At 46.9% G+C, this 22,428-nt stretch overlaps 1 protein-coding gene and 1 pseudogene across 1 annotated transcript in view; one reads left to right on the forward strand and one right to left on the reverse strand.

The window, feature by feature from the left end:
- Nucleotides 1–214: 214 nt before the first annotated feature.
- The window catches only part of LOC131266901 (1-phosphatidylinositol 4,5-bisphosphate phosphodiesterase classes I and II), a 62,135-nt gene continuing 39,921 nt past the window's right edge, over nucleotides 215–22,428 (reverse strand). Inside the window, exons 4-18 of the mRNA XM_058269588.1 lie at nucleotides 18,553–18,686; nucleotides 11,720–11,905; nucleotides 10,851–11,048; nucleotides 10,599–10,781; nucleotides 10,335–10,515; nucleotides 9,868–10,237; nucleotides 8,164–8,318; nucleotides 7,261–7,480; nucleotides 6,915–7,072; nucleotides 2,633–2,803; nucleotides 2,038–2,554; nucleotides 981–1,798; nucleotides 791–900; nucleotides 544–688; nucleotides 215–439 (exon numbers count right to left, since the gene is read on the reverse strand). Coding sequence (XP_058125571.1) covers nucleotides 215–439; nucleotides 544–688; nucleotides 791–900; nucleotides 981–1,798; nucleotides 2,038–2,554; nucleotides 2,633–2,803; nucleotides 6,915–7,072; nucleotides 7,261–7,480; nucleotides 8,164–8,318; nucleotides 9,868–10,237; nucleotides 10,335–10,515; nucleotides 10,599–10,781; nucleotides 10,851–11,048; nucleotides 11,720–11,905; nucleotides 18,553–18,686 — 3,771 coding nt within the window. The remainder of the gene's footprint in view (nucleotides 440–543; nucleotides 689–790; nucleotides 901–980; nucleotides 1,799–2,037; nucleotides 2,555–2,632; nucleotides 2,804–6,914; nucleotides 7,073–7,260; nucleotides 7,481–8,163; nucleotides 8,319–9,867; nucleotides 10,238–10,334; nucleotides 10,516–10,598; nucleotides 10,782–10,850; nucleotides 11,049–11,719; nucleotides 11,906–18,552; nucleotides 18,687–22,428) is intronic.
- Nucleotides 4,927–6,229, forward strand: LOC131267210 (cleavage stimulation factor subunit 1-like; annotated as a pseudogene).

Genomic DNA, 22,428 nt, shown 5'->3' on the forward strand with positions numbered 1-22,428 from the left:
ACAATTATTTACCAGTAATTAGGCCAATCAAGTTTCATCATTAAGTAGCTAGTAGGTATAAGGAGTTTTAAGAGTTGGCATCGTAGTGTCGTAAGTAAAAACAAGAAGAAAAAACAAACGTTACACCTTCCTAACAACCGGTTCACAGCTACGGCCACCGGAACGATGCTTTCCCTCCAATCGTCGTAGGTCCTGTTGTGGTTTACTTTCGCTGCTACGCGTGGGCGTTGTTAACGTTATTCTCGTGGGTTCCGGCAGCAACACCACCACCGGTGGCACAAATATTTCCACTCGACAGCGAGGTCGCCGGTGGATGGGTCGTGCCAGCGGCACCGACCGACGAACAGCTGGTGGTACTGTTGCTGGTATTCAGGTGCGCCAGGAATGTGTCCGAAATGCAGGCATGAGATTCCGCTTCCTTTTCCAGCATTGAGCGTGCCTGCGAAGGAATTTCCACGAAACGACAGCAGGGAAAGAGACTTAATTCCGGTCCTTCGGAGTGCTTCAATAATCAGGAGCACGATTTTGTTGTTCTCCTTTTACCTTCGCCTTGTGATCCTCTAAGCCTTGCTTTACCGCATCGTGTTGACGCTGCAGATCGTCCTGCTTGCGTTCGTACGTGGCCGTCAGTCGTGTCCGTTCCGTGACTCCTTTTTCCACGAGCGTCGAGTCCACCTCCCGCTTCATGCTGTTGGTATTTCGAGAGGAAAAGCGATGGTGTTAGGGGATGGATTATAGCAGCAAGCACACTCATTATGCTTCCACATGCAACCAATTCATTCGTGCTTACCGTTCCAGCTCGTCCTTGTCCTTGTGGACCATCGCCAACTGCTTTACTTCGCTTTTGCGGGACAACTGCAGCTGGCGCATCACTTCACTCGTTTCGCGCTCTTGTTGTGTCTGAAAGGGGAAAATAAAAATCACAGCGTGTTATTGCATCTAAGCAACCGCGAATCGAAACCATCCCCCGTCTCGCTTACCCGAAGCTGCTTCATCTGTGCCTCCTGCGACTGGCGCAACAGATCCTCGGCTAAAGTGTAGATGATTTCGTGATACTTTTCCAGCACATCCCGATAGCTGCTGGCGTGGTCACGACAGATTTGCCTCAGCCGCTCCGCCTGTGCGTCACCCGCCACGTCACCCGCATCGGAGGAGGGCGCACAGGGCGGCACCTTCACGTTCATGTCGGCCATGTTTTTGCTGCTGAATCGCTTCACTAGCTTGTTGCCCATGGCAAACTTGGACTTCTTGACCTGCCCATCGACGCCCAGGTCGGTGCTCTTCTGCGACGCGTGTATTTTCAGCTTCTCCTTGTCGTGGCTTTTCTTCAGCGCCTTCAGTTCCTTCTCGAGCGCTTCGCGCTTCTTGCGTATCACCTTGTCCTCGAAAATTTTCTCCAACGGATCGGCCACGATTTTTCCACCATCGTGCTGATGATTTGCCGCGTCACTCGAACCCATGCCGGATGTGTTGGTCGTAGTAGTGATAATGGGTCCACCACCACCGCCACCGCCTCCCCCGGACAACGCAAATTGAGTGGTGGTGGACCTTGCCGACGGTGACATGGAGTGATCCTGGGAGGAGGATTGTGCCACCGGCAGGGATACCATCTTGGTGATTGCCTCGAGTGGTACCTCCCGGTCTCCATCGTTCTCGCTAGTCCCTCCTCCACCTGGTGTGGCCGACGATTGAGTGCCACCCACTTGACGCTGCTTAGCTGGGCTGCCGCTGTTGGCGTTGCTTTCGCTCGATTTCACCGTTTCGCTCTTTTTGTTAACACCTAAGGATACAACGACAACTGTCCCACGTTAGGAAAAGGGGTAGATCCAATAGGGGAGCGGGGCGGGCAAACAACGCACGGGAAAGAAGCCAAACAAAGAGGGGTACCGGTAGGGGAGAAGAAAACGATAAATAAATAAAGCAACGTCGAAAGCAAACGCAACGCAAACGTAACAGACAAAAACACCGATGGAAATCAGTGAAGTGGCAAACGAGTGAACAACACCCCATGCGAAACAATGTTTCATCCATCCTTACATGAGTCTTCCTCGGTCGGTTCCATGTCCTCCTGCAGGACGGCGAGCTGCTTCGAGCGCTTTTCCTGCTCACTCTGGTACTTGATCGGGTTGGCCAGCGCTTCGGCAAAATCGGACAGCCCGTCGGGGACGTAGTCCTTCACCACGATGCAGAGGAACAGCGTCGCCAGCGGTATTGGTTGGCCGACTTCCGTCCGCAGCGTTAGGTGGCGATATCCCGGACACAGCCCTATCACCGGCAGCACCCGGTGGCCAATCAGCTTGCCGCCCTCCTCGTACGCCGCTATCCGTATGCTGGCCAGCTCGGGCAGGACGACCTTCTTGAACACGAACGGTTCCTCGTCGTACACCGGGTTGATGCCGTTATCGCGCACGATCTTTGTGCGGAATTTTTTGCGCACTGTGTCGGCCGGCAGGCCGAACATGTCCACCTCCACGTACGTGCCCACCTTCTTGTCGGTGAGAAATTGGCCCGATATCACCGTCACCATGACCGTGCCGGCAATGATACCATCGACCTGTCGGAAGAAATAACATCTCCACTCGTAAGCCGCTTACCAACCGAGGGAAACCGTTGAGGACACTCTGCTCCTTACCGTACTCTCCGCGAACGGATCCAGCCGGCGGTCTTTGCGGCGCATAAATTCTGGCTTCAGCAGATACCCGCAACGGTGGTTGTACTCGAAGATGCCCAGATTCAGCTGCATCGCTAGATCGAGCGTTTGGTAGTTCAGGGCCACCAGCTGGCAGCCGGCATTCCAAAAGAGCTGTAAAAAACAATAATCCAATCCATGATACTATAATTCCACTAATCATAGGACACCGTTCTCTTTACCGATATCTACAGTCTGCTGCAAGTAAAATCGGACACTCGAAAAATGAGACGATCTGCTGTCTTTCCGCAAGCCTACAGCATTCCCGGAACCGAATGTTGACCTTCAACGTATACATTTCTTTTTATCAACTCTTCCTCTATGTAAGAAAATTGAAAACGGAATCAAAATCTATTGTTTTACTGAGATACGGCCCAAAATGTGGGTGAAGACCCGAAAAGCGGACACGCAAGTAAAATCGGACAGGTAGTTTTCTTTGCCGTTTGGTGCACTTTAAGTGGCCGCATGTCGTTCTAGCAGCACATTTATGAGTTGGCCACTATTGTTCTTTGCATTTATTTTATAGGTACCAACATTATCATTAAAAAACCACGCAAAAAATAACAATAAGTTGGTGTGTGTGCAAATAAAAAATGTTACTATTTCAGTGTGGAGTATTTGCAATATTTTTGTTTAAACTTAACTGACAATGATTGTTTATCATAATTTACTGACACAATTTACTTTTTGTAATGTAAATAATCCAAACAGGTGATTAAAATTCAATATTTTCTTAAGTTTTCACTTGTAGCGATAAAAACTTGTAGCCGTTTTGGCTTGCTTCCGACTAAATTTTTGTAATTTTCTTTACATAAACTCTGCAGTTCATGTCTTTAAATTTTCTCAAGAAGTTTTAAATAGGTTTGTAGTCATGCAACCACCAGCATAAGTTCCTACAAGCGCTTTGTTACCCACAAGTGTATTGTTATTAGATGGCGGTAGTGAGCAGTTTGGGTAGTTCAATAATACCCATAATCTAGCATCCAGTAATGTGTGTTTTGAATTATAATCTTGATAGAATACAAAAAATTACCTCAAATGTTAGTTATTAGGTTCTAGGTTTTGACTTAATTTTGAGAATATTGATGTAATACACCTTTTTCATGATGCCGTGTATGACTGCAGCTTCCCAGGGACTTCGACGGAGTTACGATACCATATGATTGATTAATCATGTCCAAACTTCAAAATTTTTTTTACTGATATGAAAGCTAATGGATAATACCTTTGACTATGTAAATATGTTTGATGAATTTTCTTCATTTAATCGTTGTTTTTTTACTTTATTGACTCTTCTTTTCATGTTTCCAAGTGGGTTACTGGGCTATGGTTCATTGATTTGGTTAAACCAAGGGCTTCAGTAATGAAATAAACAAACTTTCATTTCACAAGATTATCCAATTCTATTTTGCGTTCATCGCAGCTAGTTTACCTTCATGTTTGGGCCATCTTACTGATCATAATCTGGGCATAAGCCCATCTGATACTAACAAGTTTAAGTTCGTTGCTTCTGGTTCAAATTTGAGTATTTTTGTTTCATCATTTTGTTGTCTACCTTGCAACTACAAAGAACAATAGTGGCCAACTCATAAATATGGTGCTAGAACGACATGCGGCCACTTAAAGTGCACCAAACGGCAAAGAAAACTACCTGTCCGATTTTACTTGCGTGTCCGCTTTTCGGGTCTTCGCCCACATTTTGGGCCGTATCTCAGTAAAACAATAGATTATGATTCCGTTTTCAATTTTCTTACATAGAGGAAGAGTTGATAAAAAGAAATGTATACGTTGAAGGTCAACATTCGGTTCCGGGAATGCTGTAGGCTTGCGGAAAGACAGCAGATCGTCTCATTTTTCGAGTGTCCGATTTTACTTGCAGCAGACTGTATTAACAAATTCACAGAGGTTGTTCTTTGTATGCAGAAAAGAATATCTTGAATTTAATTCTTTCATGAGTGTTGGTTTTTAAATAAAAAGTAATTCTCGTTTAACAAAAGTTGCATAAATTACACAAAGACTTTCTAAACTAAATTGTGTCATGTTGCCAGCACTACTTATGTTGTGTAAACAATTGTTTGACATAAGCATGACATTTTCCTCGCATACTTGGATTTAACGCCAGAATTGTTTCAGGTATCACTTTGTTTCAGATCAGCGATCAGGGATAAACTAGAATCGCAGGACTACAGGCAGCTCACTAATAAATCTTGCAAGACAAAAACGATACAGGAACAACGATGTACTCGAAGAAGAATCTCTACCGTTTAATGATAAGGTTAGTGATCGTTTTAAGTAGAGGGTGCCCACGAGGGTTTACTATTCTTTCATTTTGCCTCTTAGTCAACTCTATTACGACGGCTTTTTTGACGCGGCGAAGGAGGTAGCCAATGTGATTGGACCGCACGAACCGTGTGCCCCGAGTGATAGACTGATGGCCATCGTCAGCCAGTCGCACCAGATCAGACCATCGAATGAAAACAATTTGTTGGACGATCATTCATGTGCGTTGGATCTAGAATACCATGCGGAATCATCGACGTTAGTCCCCGAGCCAGCCACCTATGAAACAGCTTACATAACAACCCATATGCAGCCGTGTCGGGCTGGTTGCTTCAGCACCGATGGACAGCTGGTGGCAACCGGAAGCGTTGATACCAGCATAAAGGTTTTAGCGGTAGACCGGATGCTTTCCGCCTCTGGAGGCATGGGACCGGGACAGGAGCAGCCTTGTCATCCGGTGATCCGTATGCTGTACGATCACACGGACGAAGTATCGTGTCTGGAGTTTCATCCGAAGAACCAAATTCTGGCATCCGGATCGCGTGATCGCACGGTGAAGTTGTTCGATATCTCGAAGGCAGCGGTGAAGAAGGCCTACAAGGAGCTGTCCGACATCGTTGCCATCCGTTGCCTTGCCTTTCATCCGACCGGCGATTCCATGGCCGTGGGAACCGATCACCACGTTCTTCGCGTGTATGATTTGCAAACAGCACGTTGTTTTGTCAGTGCAAGCGTTCCTTCGAAACAGCACCAAAGTGCGATCACGTCCGTGCGCTTCAACGGTGCGTCCACCATGTATGCCACCGGTAGCTTGGACGGTTCAATTAAATTATGGGACGCTGTCAGTTCCCGCTGCGTCAACACTTTTCCAGCCGCCCACTATGGAGCCGAAGTTTGTTCGATCGCTTTTTCGAAAAACGGCAAATATTTACTCTCTTCCGGGAAAAATTCTTCGGTGAGGCTGTGGGAACTGGCGATGAACAGGTGTCTGAGAACCCGGTCGCAGGCCCATCGTTAGAACAGCACTATGGCGCACAGGCCATATTCAACCATACGGAGGACTATGTGCTCTTCCTGGATGAGGCCACCAACACGTTATGCGCTTGGCATTCCCGGAATGGAAGCCGCTGTCACTTGATGCCACTGCAACACAAAGCACCGGTCCGCCACATTGTTCATTCGCCCACAAATTCTGCCTTTCTCTCCTGTTCCGACGATTTCCGGGCACGTTACTGGGTTAACAGAACAGAAACGCACTAAAGGCGTAAGAGCGCCTAGTGTTTTTATATTCATTATATTCAATATAAAAAAACTCACTTTTTTAGATTTACGACCGCACAGATTCATTAAAATCGAATTCGGAAGATCATAGACAGTTTTTTTTAATATAGCCAAAAATCAAAATCTTTATCACGATGTGAGTATCATATTGAGGTTTCATTGATAATGGATTAATAAATATAGAACAAATAATGTGGAGCACATTTTCACATCTGAAGTTTGTTTTATAACGAGCGCCAATGGTTAAGTCGAAAACTCGAGTCGTCGTCAAAAACAACATTTTATGCCATGAATAATGGTGATAATTATATTACAATTATCTTCAGAGTTTCGTGATAACAAAAACACCAATCCTCAACCTTGTTTAAAAAAAAACCATGTCTAGACTCTAGAAAAAGTAGTTCTATAAAATTTGCATGTCATTGGTCTCTCGAGTAAGCATCAGCTCGCTTTACGCTGAAACCACTCGAATGAATATTTGCATCAACACCCTCAGTTTTAAATCCATCGCAATCCTACGAGTTGCTTTCAGCTCTTCAAAAAGTTCTTCAGTTGTCTCATTTTCCGCCTCAAAAACTATCCCATCATCATACGTATTACATCGTGGTATAAATGAGAGCCACTCCTTCCGGCACCTAGCCACGGCCAGAGCCACGGAACTTACCTGAGGCATAAAATTGGAGCTGTCGAAGCGTGTTCCGGCCGGGTACACTCGCGACAGTTGGTGCTTGTTGTAGTTGACGAACTCGATGGGTCGCTCCTTCAGCAGGGTGGTTGCCTGCTTCTCGTCGAACGAGGACATCTCGTAGAACCGAGCCTTTTCTGGAAAACGATTCGCGAGAATGTATTGCAATTTCCTGCACGCAGCTCGTCGCCGAGCAATTAGGGTGGCAAATGGTACGATATGGCTCCAAGTGGCTGCCGAGTGCAGCCATCTCGGGGAAAATGCGACGTGACGCGAATGGGATCTGATGGGTGGAAAACGGATGGGATCTTCGGTGCAATCTTACTTTCCGAATTTTCGAAGCTGCTGAAGTGCACCGGCTGCACGTAGTTAACGAGGGCGGAGATTTCCGCACCGGCCTCCGTCTCCTTCGTCTGCTGCACCTTGTCCGCCTCGGTGGCCCCGATCGGGCCGGCCACCGCTCCCGGCATGGACTCGTCATCGCTCTCGTCGTCGCTGTCCGTGTCCGACGAGCCGGTGCTTTCCTTTGAGCTTTGGCGAATTTGCTGCATTTGAAATCGGGGAAAAGTACCACAGTGTAACGTGAGTGTAAGCATTCAGCGAACATGCTAGGACGAGTCTAAATTTAAACGTGCCAACTACAGCGGCGAGGTTTTGCGAACGGATTACACATTCACAATGATGTTGTTTCCTTGAACAAATTCCTCTCCGTTCATCAGCAAAGTTCGTGCTTCAGCGAACATCGCGGTGGTAGATTACGGAAGCGACATCCGTGAAGGATGAAATTAGTTCGCTAAACGAAAGCGGACAAAGGAGCAGATAGCAACGCCGGACGCTTTTTCAATTTCCTCCCCACTCCTTCCCCCATCCTCCGGAAGAATTTAGGGAGGAAGTAATCTGCCCGGACTTGACAAGCACTTGCGTTGTGAAGCTATCGGTTTCGATAAACTCGCGACCAGCAGATGCTATCGGATACGGTTGAAATGGTTCCCGGCTTCGGAGGGATTAAGAACAAATTTCTCGCGTCGAAAAAACTTCCGCTGACGGTGAAGAAAGCTACCCGAGACGGTGTGCGGAGTCGGTTGGATAAAGAAGTTTATATTTATTCCCTCGAACGCAGCAACCCGGATGGGATGGGGTTCGCAATAGCGATGTGGTCCAGCTGCGTGGGAGCTCGCATGAAAAGCATGTGCGAGTTTCTGACGGGGTTTGTTATACGCAAAAGTACCTGCAGTGGTGGTGCATGGTGCGGAATGTCACCGTTTCCGGTCGGTGGCTGCTGTTGCATTGCTTGTGGTGTTGTGCCGTTGTTGACGGCCGTGGTGGTAGCGTTGCCGTTGGAATCATCCTGCGATTGCTGCTGCTGCTGTAAGCTTGCATTTGCTGCCGGTGACGGATGATGATGATGCATTCGAAGCGAAAAGTAGGCCAAGAAAACCCGGGAGGTGTGGTGTGCGATACGAGAAAGACAAAGAGAAGAGAGAAGTAGACAGTAAGTGAGGGGATACGAGAGGTTCTTTTTTCTATTCTATCGTGCTGCAGCAAGAAGAAGTTGATGAAACGAAACTCATTTAATAAATAAAGGACTCACTCCCCCAAGATTTTCCCAAGCACCGTGCGCGTGTGTTTGTGCATTTTTTGCGTGCGAGTGAGCGTGATAAAAGTTGAGAAAGCTTCCCATTTGGTGGCACACACATGATGGTTGTACCGACAAAAGTGCCACCCCACCCCAATGGTCCAACATGAAATTCTATGCACTCGATTCTTTGCGTTGCATTTGGCACCCGGAATCCGGCGGGGAGGCCAACAAGAGCACTTCCACAGTGAGATTTATATTGGCGTGGATTTTCCCATCCCAGTGCTCCAGGGAATGTTTGCGCAACAACTGCACGTACTGCGCCGCACGAACGTGCACTCCATCAAGCTCAGGAGCTCGGTAATGGAACTAAATCGCAGTTCATCAATTGCTAAGTGGCCAACGACACCATCCGCCTTCGTGGTGTTTAGGGGCGGGGCGAACCGTCTTTCCGACGACGGCCGTCTCGTATGCAAATAGCAACATTCGTTTGCATCAAGCGGGACCCGGTCCAGAGTCCAGGGCAGTTGCAAGCTGGTTAGCATACCCGTACGGTTCGACCCCGGGAAGCACCGGGTTTGCAAATGAAAACCTAACCCCTAATCCGCGTTCCGAGCATGGATCAGTGTCGTTCGGAGCATCGCAGATGAGCTTTTTCCCAGCGTATATTTATTCATTTTAAAATATGTCCCACAACGGGGCCAAGAGATTCTGGCGATGCATCCGAGCTCTGGAGCATCGACATGCCAGTAAAGCTGGTAAAAGAATGTTGGCAGTTGATGTATGGTATTTGGTTGAAAGCCAATGAAGAAGTACACTTAGAGAAAGAGACATTTTGAAAAATGACAGATTCGGTTGGGTTTACGTTTGCTTCTTAATGTAAATTGCACTATAGTGATGAAAAGATTCTGGATATCTTTTCTGTTTATGTCTCTTTAACATTTAGCATAGAAAATGTTACATAAATGAAACGTTGAAAAAGAAACTTTCATCCTAATCAATAAGATTTCTACCTCAAAGTTCAATCATGCTTCTCACAAGCCTTTTCTGAATTACCGGCAAAAATACAAATGATAATAAAAGCAGGTCAACAGACTGCTGCACACGATCTGTGGCTTTTGATGTGATCTGATGGTGAACCATCGTGTGACATTTCACAAACCATAAGCACATAAAGGCACATCAGGAAAAATCGATTTGCGCACTCATCTGAAATGCGGTGAACCGTGCAATCATCGGCACTTGCACACATGCACGCCATGCTCGTTTGAGAGAAAATGGAAAAAAACCCGCATCAAACCCCCGGGTGTCATTATTCGGACATTAGAAACAATCTAGGTCGAAGTGTGCGCTTACCTGCATTTGTACTGTTGTTGCTGGTGGCCGCGGCTGTGGTGGTGGTGGTGCTACTATTGTTAACTACTGTGGCATTTGCATTCCCCGTGGTACCATTATTGCCAACATTGTTCGTTGGGGCCGCCGCCACCGCAGCAGCACCACCACCGCCCGGCGGTTGAGACTGCTGCGGGCTGCTAACCACGGTGGCCGCCTTTTTATGATGATGGTGATGATGGTGGTGATGTTTTTTCTTATTTTTAATTATAATCTTTCGCTTCAGCAGCGCCGGCGGCGGCAGCTCGACGTTCGATTCGAGCGGATGGGAATCGAGCGGCCGGTCCAGCAGCATGTCACCGAATATTTCTCGGCAATAGTTTGCTATCTTTGCCTGCGCGGTGGTGAGGACAAACAGAAAGAAATACGGAAAACGGGAATCGTTCATTAACGGTAGTGCCGGCGACTGTCCAGCTGTCCATCACACCTACCTGCTGCCTCGGGTTGCAGTGGTTCTCAAAGCTCAGTATCACAGGAAATTCCGACGTCTTGAATGCCGTCTCCGCTATTGCTTCCAGTACGTCCTTGGCGCAGATTTCCGGTACGAAGGTGTAGCCGTGCACGATAACGGGCTCCTCAGTGCGGCCGTTCCAGAAATCCAACTCGACGCATCTACCCCGCAGCAATAAAGTACAACAATGAGACAGTCAGGATGGTTCCCCTTATCGAAACCCGGGTTCCGGGTGCCAACGTACCTACAACCGGCCAGCAAACTTTGCCGATAGATCTCCACCGAACTCTTGCCGGTTAGCTGATGCCCGGTCAGATAGGTGTTGTGCGACGAATTGATGAAGTAGTGCGCCATCGGTTGATCCATATCGTCGGTCAAGTCGAGCTTGGTAGCTGCCATGATAGGATTATCCTCCGACATTAGATACCTGCAAGGGATGGAACAGAAATCACCAATCGCATCGGACGTTCCGGGAAAACGGTGTCCGTAAACTGACCTAAGAAACCCATCGAAGCTCAACTGGCCCTTCTGGGCGTTGAACTTGTTCGGCTCGTACTCCTGGATGAGATCGCGGGCCCGGGCCGTGTTGGCGTACGGATGCAGGATTTCGTTCAACCGCGGATCGCGCTGGGTTTTGTTTAAAAAATCGACTAGCTGCGACGTGGACATGAGACGTCGCTTCGACGTACCGACTCTGTGGGATGGAGGTGACGAGCAATGGAAGGGTAAGCAATCGAGAAACAAATAAGACAATCAAATACCCTCCCACAAAAAAAAGCTTCATTCGAAGATGAATCTTTCAATCTAAACTTCTGTCATTTTTAGTTTCCTACTTGGCTTGATCCGATCGTAGCGGGATTGTTAATCAATCTTCGTTCGAATGTCGCATCCATCGATTTTCCTCGCTTTTGCGATTGCTGGCTGAAGAAAGGATTGTTCCATTTCTCTAGCCAACATTTTTCTAGGCGGCTTCGTTCGACATTCAACCATCGAGCATCGGTTACATTCGATGAATTCTTAACGACTCGAAAGGATCGTTCCCCGTTCGCGTTGGATACTCCGAAATGAATCAATCACTGTCGCACATCGAGTGAAGAGTCTTCGACTTCGTGACCCGGTGATGCGTTCGATCTTGGCCGATTACCATCTCCCTTTCGCACTTCTCGGGTGGACGGTGTGGTCTTGTCGGAACTATAATCAATATTTGTGGCTCTCGGATTCAAGAGCGTCGTATTCGTTTCGGGATAAACCGAGCTGAAGTATTCTTTACCTTCACGCTTACCCTCCTCGCTCAAATGTCACTCTGTTTACACTTCTTCCCTACCAGCTTTAACCGAACAATTGCTTCAAATTGTGCACACTTACAGCTCATCGTACACTTTCTCGACTTCAGTTCTTTGGGAAAGATTTTTGTACAGATTAAAAAAGTCCTCGAACTGGAACTTGGCCAGCGCCAGGGTATCGCCTTTCCCGGACGGCAGCCCGGACACGTCCAGCGCCTTCTCCACGCGCCGCCGGTCGTCCTTGTTGGTGGCGAACGTTTTGATGATGCTGCAAGAAAATACCAGACAGAAGAAGAAGCAGAAGAAGGGACAGACACGGGTTAGAAATAAAGATTACAGCAACGGTTAGTGGAAGATGAATATGCAAAACGGTTCCGGTTGAAGGAGTAAACGAAATTCAAAGAAAACAAAACCGGTAATCCGATCAACGTTGGCGGTTGGTTTGGTGAGCGATATTTTATTTTTCCCACCGCCTGCTGGCGTTTTCTTCTCCCAATGTTTTTTTTTTTTTTTTATTTCAGTCAACGTCACTCAGTATCCGACACATACCGCCTGGATGGTTTTGCTGGCAAGAAAAAAATTGTTATGATGGTTCAAAACTTTCACGTTAAGTTGAGTGATGGTTCCGGAACAGGTAACAAGAGAATCGTATCAAATATGTTCTCAAATGACAAGCAACAATAGACCAATGAGTTGAATGATGATCGACTGAACACTGAACAAGATATACACACTCTAACAAGCAGGAAAGAAATATATAATATCAACCAATCGTTAGCCACTAGGGTTGGTAGTTTGTTTGAGACACATTAGATTTTTTGATCGAAACCCACCCTATCGATGGATGAGCTATGGCTAGACTAAGGCACACAAGAATGAGCGTCATTGTACGATAATGAAAGTAATATATTTTCTTTCCCCAAAAATCGGTTGACTGTTTCGGAAGTAACCAATTTTGCGCCAGCTTCTACCACTCAGAGATAAGCTCGTATTGAAGGAGCACGTTTAGCGTGTGGTTCATAGTCAGTCTTTCCCGATGCCTGTGATCATCTAAACAAAGGAGGGAGGAAAAAAAAACACATCACGGCTGGTTGACGGGTGAACCTAAGTTATAACCGCTTGTTCGGCCCTCGTGGGAGCGATAACGCCACCGAAGTTGGTTTCCCATATTGCCGCTTAGCACGTAATAAACGTTACGTTACTTCAGTTGACACCTGAGTTAATAATAAGAAAAAAAAAACACAAAAAAAACACCCAGACACCCCTCCGGATGAAAGTGGATCCCGTTCGTCCCCGAAGGCTCGTGACTTCCGATAACGACCAGGCGCCTCCATTAAATGGCAGCGGCGAGCCTAGCTAAGCCGCCGCATTACAGGTGTCCGGTGTTTATTTTCGTAAAAGCTATACCGGGTATGAAACGTAATATGATTTTAGGTGCTTCCCTTTCGGTGTTTCGGAGCACGGAACACGTTTACCGCTTCGACGTAACGTTGTAACAATAGATATCGGAGGGTACGCTTTTATTTTCCAGCACCGCACTAAGTGTACCTGTTCTATCTTTAGTTCGATTTTGTTTGAGCTACCCAAGATCACAAGTGCACAACAAAAATGGTACCACCGGGACAGCGGTCCATTGCTGTGAGCCTTCGACACGACACGGTATAAATGAAACTTAGACCAAAACATGAAAAGGGCTGCACGGTTGATGTTTTGAGAGCGGACAAAATAATACAGAAATAGCCACACAATATCGGGGCGAGCTAAGAAACAACTGTTTACCCTTTCAATAGTTACTTTCTTTGTTCAGTTTGCCTCCTATCAACTTCATATACTCTCTTCTTATACACTTCAATATGTTTTTCTCGATATTTTTATATTGCCTCGATGGAAAATAAACAACAGCCCAACAACATCTGCCATTTATCACTTTCCACAACCCAATATGCTGCGAAACTCGATTTTCTTTTATGTTCTAAAACACCCGAGCCCAATAGCGTGTAGGTTGTGGAAAGACTATGGGTTACACTTGGAATAGTATAAAAATCCGGTTTGTGGGCGCGATTTTATTGTCCCCAAGGATATTTCACTGCAAAATGGAACCCATTCTGCGGTGCACGTATATCCATATTAAATATGGGCATGTCGTGAAGGGCACGACCGTCTGTGTTTATTGGGTGTGTGTGTGTGTGCTTGTGCATTTTTTTTCTGAATTTTTAGGAGGAAATCCCTAAGCAGAGGGTAATTTTTTTATGGAAATTATGTAATAGATAAAAAATGATGGCCATTGACCTACTTAACATTAGATCGTTTGTTTTCGTTCTGTTTTCTACAGAAATTCCCCCAGTGATTGATAAAGAAAGCATGCTTTGTAAACGTTCCAATTCCGTCCAATGCCAGCCGTTGATTCAATCGAAGCAAATCGCAAGGATGGTGTTAAGGAAGTGGTTAAGGTTATTACTTTTCTTACACCCCTACCGCACTCCTTCCCTCCAACCTATCCACCCTACCCAACCACAAACCGTATTCGGGCATCGATTTATGACCTCCCAAAAGCGTGCCGCTCCCTTGTGAGTAAAAATTAATGATCAGTTTGCTTCGGGATGCTTTCCGGCTGCCCTGGAAAACCGACTCTCGACCGGAGCGGTGAGAGTTTGCTTGTTCAGATTTCCCACCCCAGGCTGACCGTGGGCGCAGACCGGACTATAATTCTTTGTCATAATATGAAATTATGTAGATAAATTTATGATTCCTCCGGGCAGCAGCAGCATTCGGGGCGGACAGGTCGATTATTATTCAAGTGAGCAAACACGGCCCTGAACAAGTCATCAATTAAGCTCAAGCTTAGGTTCATTGAGCCAATAGACTTAGGTGCCGCTGTCTGGATGCCGCCGCGGTGTTTGTTTTCCTTTTATATTCGAGGCCTATAAAATTGATTCTTACATTTGTAGATATTTTCCTCGTACTAGCAATTTACGAGGTCCTCCGTGAATCAGCTTACGGTTGTAAGCGGACCACGGAACACAACTGACAGCCGAGGAAAGTATCATTTCAATTTGCATTAATGAGATTACAAGCCACCAGGCGTCTCCATCGGGCAGGAAACGAGCAAGTGGTTCTTCGGGGCTGCCGGGAAAGCAACCTTAAAAGTTATTTTTCGTTTTTATCTGAGTTTACATTTTTTTGAAGAAAATTATACCTGGCTTTTCTCTCTGCCTTTCAACGGCACTCTTTCGCCGTTCGAAATATCGTATTCATGAGGGATCCGAATATTCCTGCAAACATTAGTCCTTGTTGTCCATATTTCATGTTCCATTAGTATTATGGTCTCTAGACTTCAGACTTCAGCTCCCGATCAAGTTGTGACAATAGAGGGCACCTTAGAAAACATTCGACGTAATGCGTTGCAGTATTTTTTTTTTCTTTTCACCAAACTGACGACGTCGAGAAAAACTCATCAGCTTACAAAAATACATAATGAAATCGTCCGGTCTTCATCCCGTCCGCCACGAATATTTCATTGCCTTCTGGACCCATCCGTGTACGGATTGCCTTCCGTTGAAACCTTACCACCAACCCCGTTTATCCTGCTCATTACCACTCAGCCATTCGGCCATCAAAGTGTGTTCTTACTCATCCATTAAAATGTCCTCATTTTCCGTCTCACCAGCGCGTCATCCGGTGGTGAGGGCGCTTTAGCGCACAAAATCTTATCACCATTATGCACAACACATACCACTCACACTCATTTTCCCGCTCTCCCTCTCACTCTCTCCCTCTCTGGCTCTTCCCCCCTTCCGGTCACAAACGGGGCTAAAAATCATCATCATCACGCTCGTCATGCCACTGACCTGGGGATGCTGTAACAGCGAAATGTGTGAGGGGAGGGGGGGGGGGGGAGGGGAGGTTGTTTGGGCGTCACAAAACCAAAAAGGAAACTTTGGAAAAGGAGGGAAGCAGCCTTTGCGCACAGAAGCGTCATTTTCTCTCGCACGGATGTACCCTTGTACAGTGGAGCCTTTTTTAAGCAACTACCTGCATCGACATGGAGGGCCCAACGAACGAAAAAAAAAACGACACAACGGAACCGGACCCACAAAAAAAAAAACAAGGAAAAATGGAAAAAGATTCCATGTCGTTTAGTTTATTCGTTCGCGTTTCAGCAGCCGCAAGCTGATGATGAACGATGAGTTCGCGGCTATTTCACCCCGCACATGGCACATGGCGATAGCGATGAGAAAAAATTGGCCTTTTCTCACGTCGCTTCTTGTATTTGCGTGACTTTGCATAACTTTCTGTCAACCCGCTAAGAACCGGCCGGGCTGCCGGAGCGGTAGAATAAATACATTTGTCAGCGCTATTTTACGCTTGGTGAAAATTGCAAACCGGGGCAACGAATGAGCCCGAAGAAAAAGTGCTGCCGTTGGAAAATGGGCGATCTGGGTTGGATGTGCTAGGAAAAAAACGTAAGCCAATTCTATGGCCGAAGTAAAGGGGGCATCGAGGCAATTTAATTTTAACAATCTTAATGTGGGAGAGCAAGGTCAGGAGAATTATTCTCAGCGCACCCTTTTGATCGAATTGTGAAGATTACATCTTTGACGCTGTCAAGCCTTTTGTGATGAAACATGCTGAATTCCTGCAAGGAGTTGGAAAATTTCAAAAACTACCTACTCATCGAAAGAATTAAGGGCAGGAAGTGACCCGCGGAGCCACTGGCTATCCACACCCCAAAGTGAACGCATCTGCGGCGAAACCTGACCAACCGCGCCCAGCTCGCCAGGGCAAGGCGCGCGTTTCCTCGGCCGGAAGCCGATCGATCACCTTCGCTAATGTAATTCTCATGTTCCGGTCGAGCGAAAACCCATTTAATAACCTACTACTACCGCAGCACGCATACGAGGTGGCGGGTCCACTCGCGGCCTGATCAAACGGGCACTCGACGAACCAACCAGCTGAAACCAATTTGGTACCACAAATACCGTCTGCATACTGAACCGCAACACAAACACACACACACGGATAAACACAGCCGGGGGTCTGTCGACGGTACTATCGACAGCGCGTGAGATATAGATAATCCATCTGCCCGCTGCTCCGGGTTCCCCGTTCCAAATTTCCCGAGCAGGATTCCTCGCTGAGGTTGAGGATTCTTGCGCCCTGCGGTCATTCCTTTGTTGCCCGCTGTCATATGTTTCGTTAGACCTTTTTCTTGCCGATTTCCTGCACTTAACTGACCTTTTCTGCCTGCCTGCCACACCTCAATTCCGAGCGTATTCACAACTCCCAACCGGTGAGCCTCGAGCCGTTTTTCTGGACATCGAAAACTGATATCGATTTCCGTGCAAAAAAAAAAACCAAAGCGAACCATTAGTGGCTCGGATCGGAAAGGAACGTTCGGTGGAAGCTAGAAAACCTAGAGCCCAAGGGATAGCGGCTTTGAGTGAGGGGTTTTTGGAAAACGCACAAATTCCATCGAACATCGCAGGAAAGTAAAAAGAATTTCAACAACAAACTTTCCTTTTAACAACCAGTTTCTATTTTTCTCGTTTAACAGACCGCTTGCTTCAGCTGGAATGCATATGTTTGAAAAAACTTTTCAACAAAGGGCTCAACAAGCAAAGTTAACATGATTTCATAGTGCTTCTGCAAAATGCAGTGATACTTGCATAAGACCAGATTTTTCAATCAATATGGTTTTCGTAAACATTTCGTAAAGTCATTGTCACTATAATCTTAGTATTCTTATTATCTGCATTACATGCAAACAACATTTCAGTAGGATGCGTTATCTACATGAAAGATGATGAATTATGTAATTTATTTTACAAGTAGTAACCACATTTATGTGAGGTTCTTAATATTGCCGAGCATTAAAAAGAAAGCGTGGCGCTAGGCGCTGCGGATGCTGCTGCAGGCTGAACAGATTCCATCGTAACACGCTTTCGCCCGGGCGGCCGCATCCGCTTTCGCATTCCACTTAAGCTCCCATCACCGCACCACGCTCGAGCACTTTGGCCGCGAGCGGAAATTATGTAAATTCGTCTTCAACCAACCACAAACATTGGTGGCGCCCGGGCAGCATAAACCGCCTTTTGCCGGTTTGCTGTCGTTCGACGACGGGCGACGGCCAGATGGGAGATTTCGTTGGAAATCAAGAAGAATCGGAGCTAATTTAACAAGATAAATTAATACGCTACGGGTGAGGGGGGGGAGGGGCTTTGGGAAAATGGGCGGCTCCCGAAGCGGAAGCTATGACCGAATCCTACATTGAACGGCGATAGATATTTAAATAACGTCCCGTAGCATGTAGCCGTTCCGTTCGTTCCATCCGAAAGCATGCAACACCGCGAAAGCATAACAAAAAGCACTGGCGGGAAAACCCTCGAGCTTTCTTTCACTTTCCTCCCCCCGGGGAATGGGAAGTGAAAATCAAAACTGTAAACAAACAAACAAAATTGGTCCGCAGCACCGCAGCAGCGAATGGAAAGTGGTGTGCGATTGAGACGTGAAACGAGATGAGATAAGAAAACCTCTTCCCTTCCCATCGAAGGAGGATGGGAGGGAGCGAGGTTGGGGGCGGCGGCGGAGATTGTTCCGTAGGGATGGAAGGAAATTAAAAAATAAAAATCAAATCAAGCTTCCGCCCCAAGTGGCATGGATTTTCTTTTTTTTTTTTCTCTCTCTCTTATTGCCACACCGATGCAACAGGACGTTGGATGGAAGCAAGTTCAGTGAAGATGCGGATTTCGCAACCGCCACCGATGGGAAATGCAAATATTTCCCCCATTCCGTCCGCTTTTGCTTGCAACTCTTAATCATTTCCAGCACCACCGTTTGGTTTCCGCGCGCGGGGCCGAGTGAATGATTTTCCGTGGAGGGCGAAGGGGAGGACGTACGCGGCCAACACTAACTTACTTTTTCACCGGGATCTTGCCGGTCTTGTCGACCTGCAGACAAAGTTTGGTGTACGCCTTCTGCAGAAACATGATCGCCGGTCCGTTCAGCTGGGTCAAGTTGTATGCCATTCGGATCAGCTCGTCGCACCATAGCTGGAAAAAACCGGAAAAAACAGAGCAATAGATATAATTAATGGTGTTGGTTAGAAAAACGCGCACTCGTTGGGAAAAGTGGGTGGAAAAATAAACCAGGTTGATTAAAAAAAAGGAAAAAATGGAAAACAACATTTGAATCAAGAGTAAAATAAATAGAAAACTTAAACACGATGAAATATAAACTCTCGCCTCCAGACGTTTTGGGGGGACTGGCGGAGATTTTCGCGGACCATTTCCGTATGACGTTATCGTGAATGAAAAATGGAAACTAAAGTAACATAAACACACTCAAACACATACACATAGGCAGGCCAACCCTTTTCCCCAAGAGTTATGCGGAACGAAACTTTTAATTAGTGTCATTTTTCCATCCTTTTTGTTCCGCCGTTTTCCGCGAGAACCGCCCTCGGGTTCGTGGTTTCGATTAAGCCGTATCGTCGGGCGGATGAATCGGGGGACGGAGGGAATTAAGAACGTTCTGCGGCCTTACGCAAACGGTGCCACTGTATGTGCGTCATGGATTTGCGGTTTTTCACTGACGTCAGCAAAGGCACCGGTTCGGGTTGACCGCGTCGGGGCGTGGAGCCCATTTTCCGGCAGTCCGCACGCTTATTATGAACGGTCCTTTCTCCGGTACGGGTGGGAAAGTTAAACATGGCCGACACCGAATCGTAACCAACCAGTTCAATGGCGAATGTGATGTTTACGTCAACGAAGCCAATTGCATTTTCAGTCCATAATATTGATGTTGTCGGTTGAGCAATGGGGCGGTAAAATTATTGATTACGCTTTTCCAATCCAATTCACGAACCAATTTCTACCGGCTACAAGCTCATTATCTCTGTGTGTGTTTGGTATATGTTCAGGCGACTCTGTAAAATGGATCCAGAATCCAAAGGATAAAGTGATCATTCCAGTGTTGCATCAAATGCATTCCTTTCCGCCATATTTTAAGATTAAAATAATGCTGCAGCATGATCAAAATATATGTAGATAAGCCATTGGTTTTCTATGTGCTAACTTTTACGTCAAAACTATGGTTGGCATGAGAATGAATGAAAAATTGTTTTATTTTAGAATCTGGGTATATTTTAGCAAGATCTTCCTAAGATACATGATGTATTGAGTATAGATTTAAACATTTTCAGATTGCACTGACATTAAACTTGCTAAACACGACGTTGAAATTCAATGGAATGAAAGGCCACACATGCCACTTTCACTCGGTCACACACAGATTTCGTAGAAAGTCAATATTACGCGGAATATTTCCACCGATTTTCCCATGTGGCACATACCATACACCAGTGCACGCACGCGTCCCACAACGTCCACCGCCAATAACCCAACCGATCAGAGCAGAACCCGTCCCACCAGACATTCGCATTAACTGTATGGAAGTGCAATTTTTCATTCTCGTAACGTGTCACCTGAGTGGTTTTTCCAGCTGCAACTGTCGGAATGGCGGAGAAACCACTCCGCGGAAGGTGCCTCGGAGAACCTCGGTCATCGACAGAAGTCAAACGATGCTAAATTGTTCGACAGCACCCGGGTAGCATAAAGGTTCAGTTAAAGTGAAAAGCACCGGGTAGCGAGGCCCGCGATAGCCTAGCAAAGTGCAGGCTCACACAACGGCGAGTCGGTTCATGGACCATGTGAAAAAGGGTAGAAAAAATGGCCGCCCTTCCTACGCTGACCTACATCAATGTTTGCCTTCCCCACTCATAGCGGACGCTGCACAGCAGGGTTCTGGTCGACCCACGTTGGTTTGCTGGTCAAAAGGGAAAACGCTACAATATCGTTAAATACACACTGCAATGGCGATGTCCTTCCGGTGCAGGAAGGAAATAACGTAACGTGGTACAGGGAGATAGCACGAGTTGGAATGAAACGTAAATCGAACAGTCAGACCGTTTTGAATTGGAACAGTAGGGTTAGGGAGGACAAACTTTACACCAACTGGAAGGCAGCTTTCATTTAAAGCGAAGTGAGAGTAGAATAACGCTTCACTTCCACCAACTGGCCACGGGAAAGTAGCGGGAAAAGTTTTTCTTCCACCCACTGCACTCGACTCGCCATACTCGTCCACGTTGCTTCACATCTCCATGTAGCCGCCGGCCATCCCGGAAAACTATCTACGTCCACCTGCCATTAGATATGCTAGCAAACATGCGGGCGGAATATGCGAAATGTTTACTCCGGCTATGTAGCATCAAGCGGGACGGTTCTCACCGGAAAATCCACCCGGCACACGCTTTATGAGTGACGCAGCAGGGGGTTGTTAGCCGAGATAGGGACGACCGGCATCCACGATCCGGTGTTTTATCTCAGGAAGTAGCAACTTTCCAATCGAATTAAAATACCGTCGTACCGGAAAATGACCGTTTCCAGATCCCCTTCGGGCGGGCGCTCGAAGGGATGTTCCTACGCTCAACTAAACTAAATTAATATTCATGGTTCGTTTTGAAGGATAGTTGAATCTCTTACAATGTATGGTCCTGTGGAGAGAGCAAACAATTATGATTACTTTATAAAATCTTACCACGCAGGATTTTTTACGTAAAACACTTTTACTTTCTCTTTGAAGTTTGTGGTAACTAAGCAAAACTAAACTAAACTGTTCTTGTAACTTATGCCTTTGAACCTACGTCCGGCAGAAACAAAACGCTCTACGCATTATAATTAAATCCTGTGTTTTTCTTCTGCCTACATATCCATTAGCCCACATAATACGGCACTCAGGAAACGGCCTTAAATAGGTTCACATTCGATCAACGAGCCTGATTACATCCTTTCTCTGGTGCATTGTTGATGGAACACCGTGCGTTGCACGGCCCGACCGTGCTTATCTTGCGTCGACAAGCGTCGTAAATAGGGTTATAAATATCCAATTAGAAATCCCTCTTCGCAACGCTTCAGCACCACACAGCACATGGAAAAAACACGCACTCCATCCTGCTGGCTGACAAAAGGTAGCTCTAATGGATCCTGTTAGCCTGCAATTGCAAACCCAAAGCGTTTAAATGAGTTCACCCGTTCTGCTGGATTGCATGCCAAAGGATGTGCCTTCAAGAAGAAAGTTCCGTTAAAGACTATTATGTAAGAGAATGGGTTTCCCAGGCTGAGCCCGGTGTGTTTTTAGTGAGAATTTCCATCGGACCTATCGGAGGCCGGCTGCTTGTGCAGCCGACTCGGTTCACCGGAGCGTGCACACCGTTCGCCTGCGTAAGAAGACGCATGTTTTCGATTCCAACGGATGGATCTGACGAGTCCCCATGCAGGGCCCACGAATATGAGGCCTCCTCCCCGGAAAATGCCTACCCTGCACGCTATCGTGCGCCTCGGGCGCGTATGCCCTCAGGGGTCTGGTGCTACCATCCGACGCTGTTGCTTCTGCAACTGACAGGCCGGCTGCCAGATAGCACTAGAGCAAGCTGGCTCACTGGCCGCCATTTTGAAACGCGTCCTCATCATCACCACGCGACCCGTGGGATGCCGTCAAACATCGCTCGCTTGAGGGAACACCATTTTCCACCGGAACGAACAAAATGAACACAATCCCGGCGGGGACATCCGATCCTTTTTCTCTCCCGCCCGAAGCTTTTGAAATCTACCCGTCGTTTCAGGTGACGTTGGCTTTGTTGGACACACCGATAGGGGGGGGGGGGGGGGAACGAACGACGAAACAACGACACCATCCAGACGCGCTGATTAAACGGTAGATCCTACGCAACCGTCG

This window comes from Anopheles coustani, chromosome 2 (assembly GCF_943734705.1).
Source record: "Anopheles coustani chromosome 2, idAnoCousDA_361_x.2, whole genome shotgun sequence".
NCBI lineage: Eukaryota > Metazoa > Arthropoda > Insecta > Diptera > Culicidae > Anopheles > Anopheles coustani.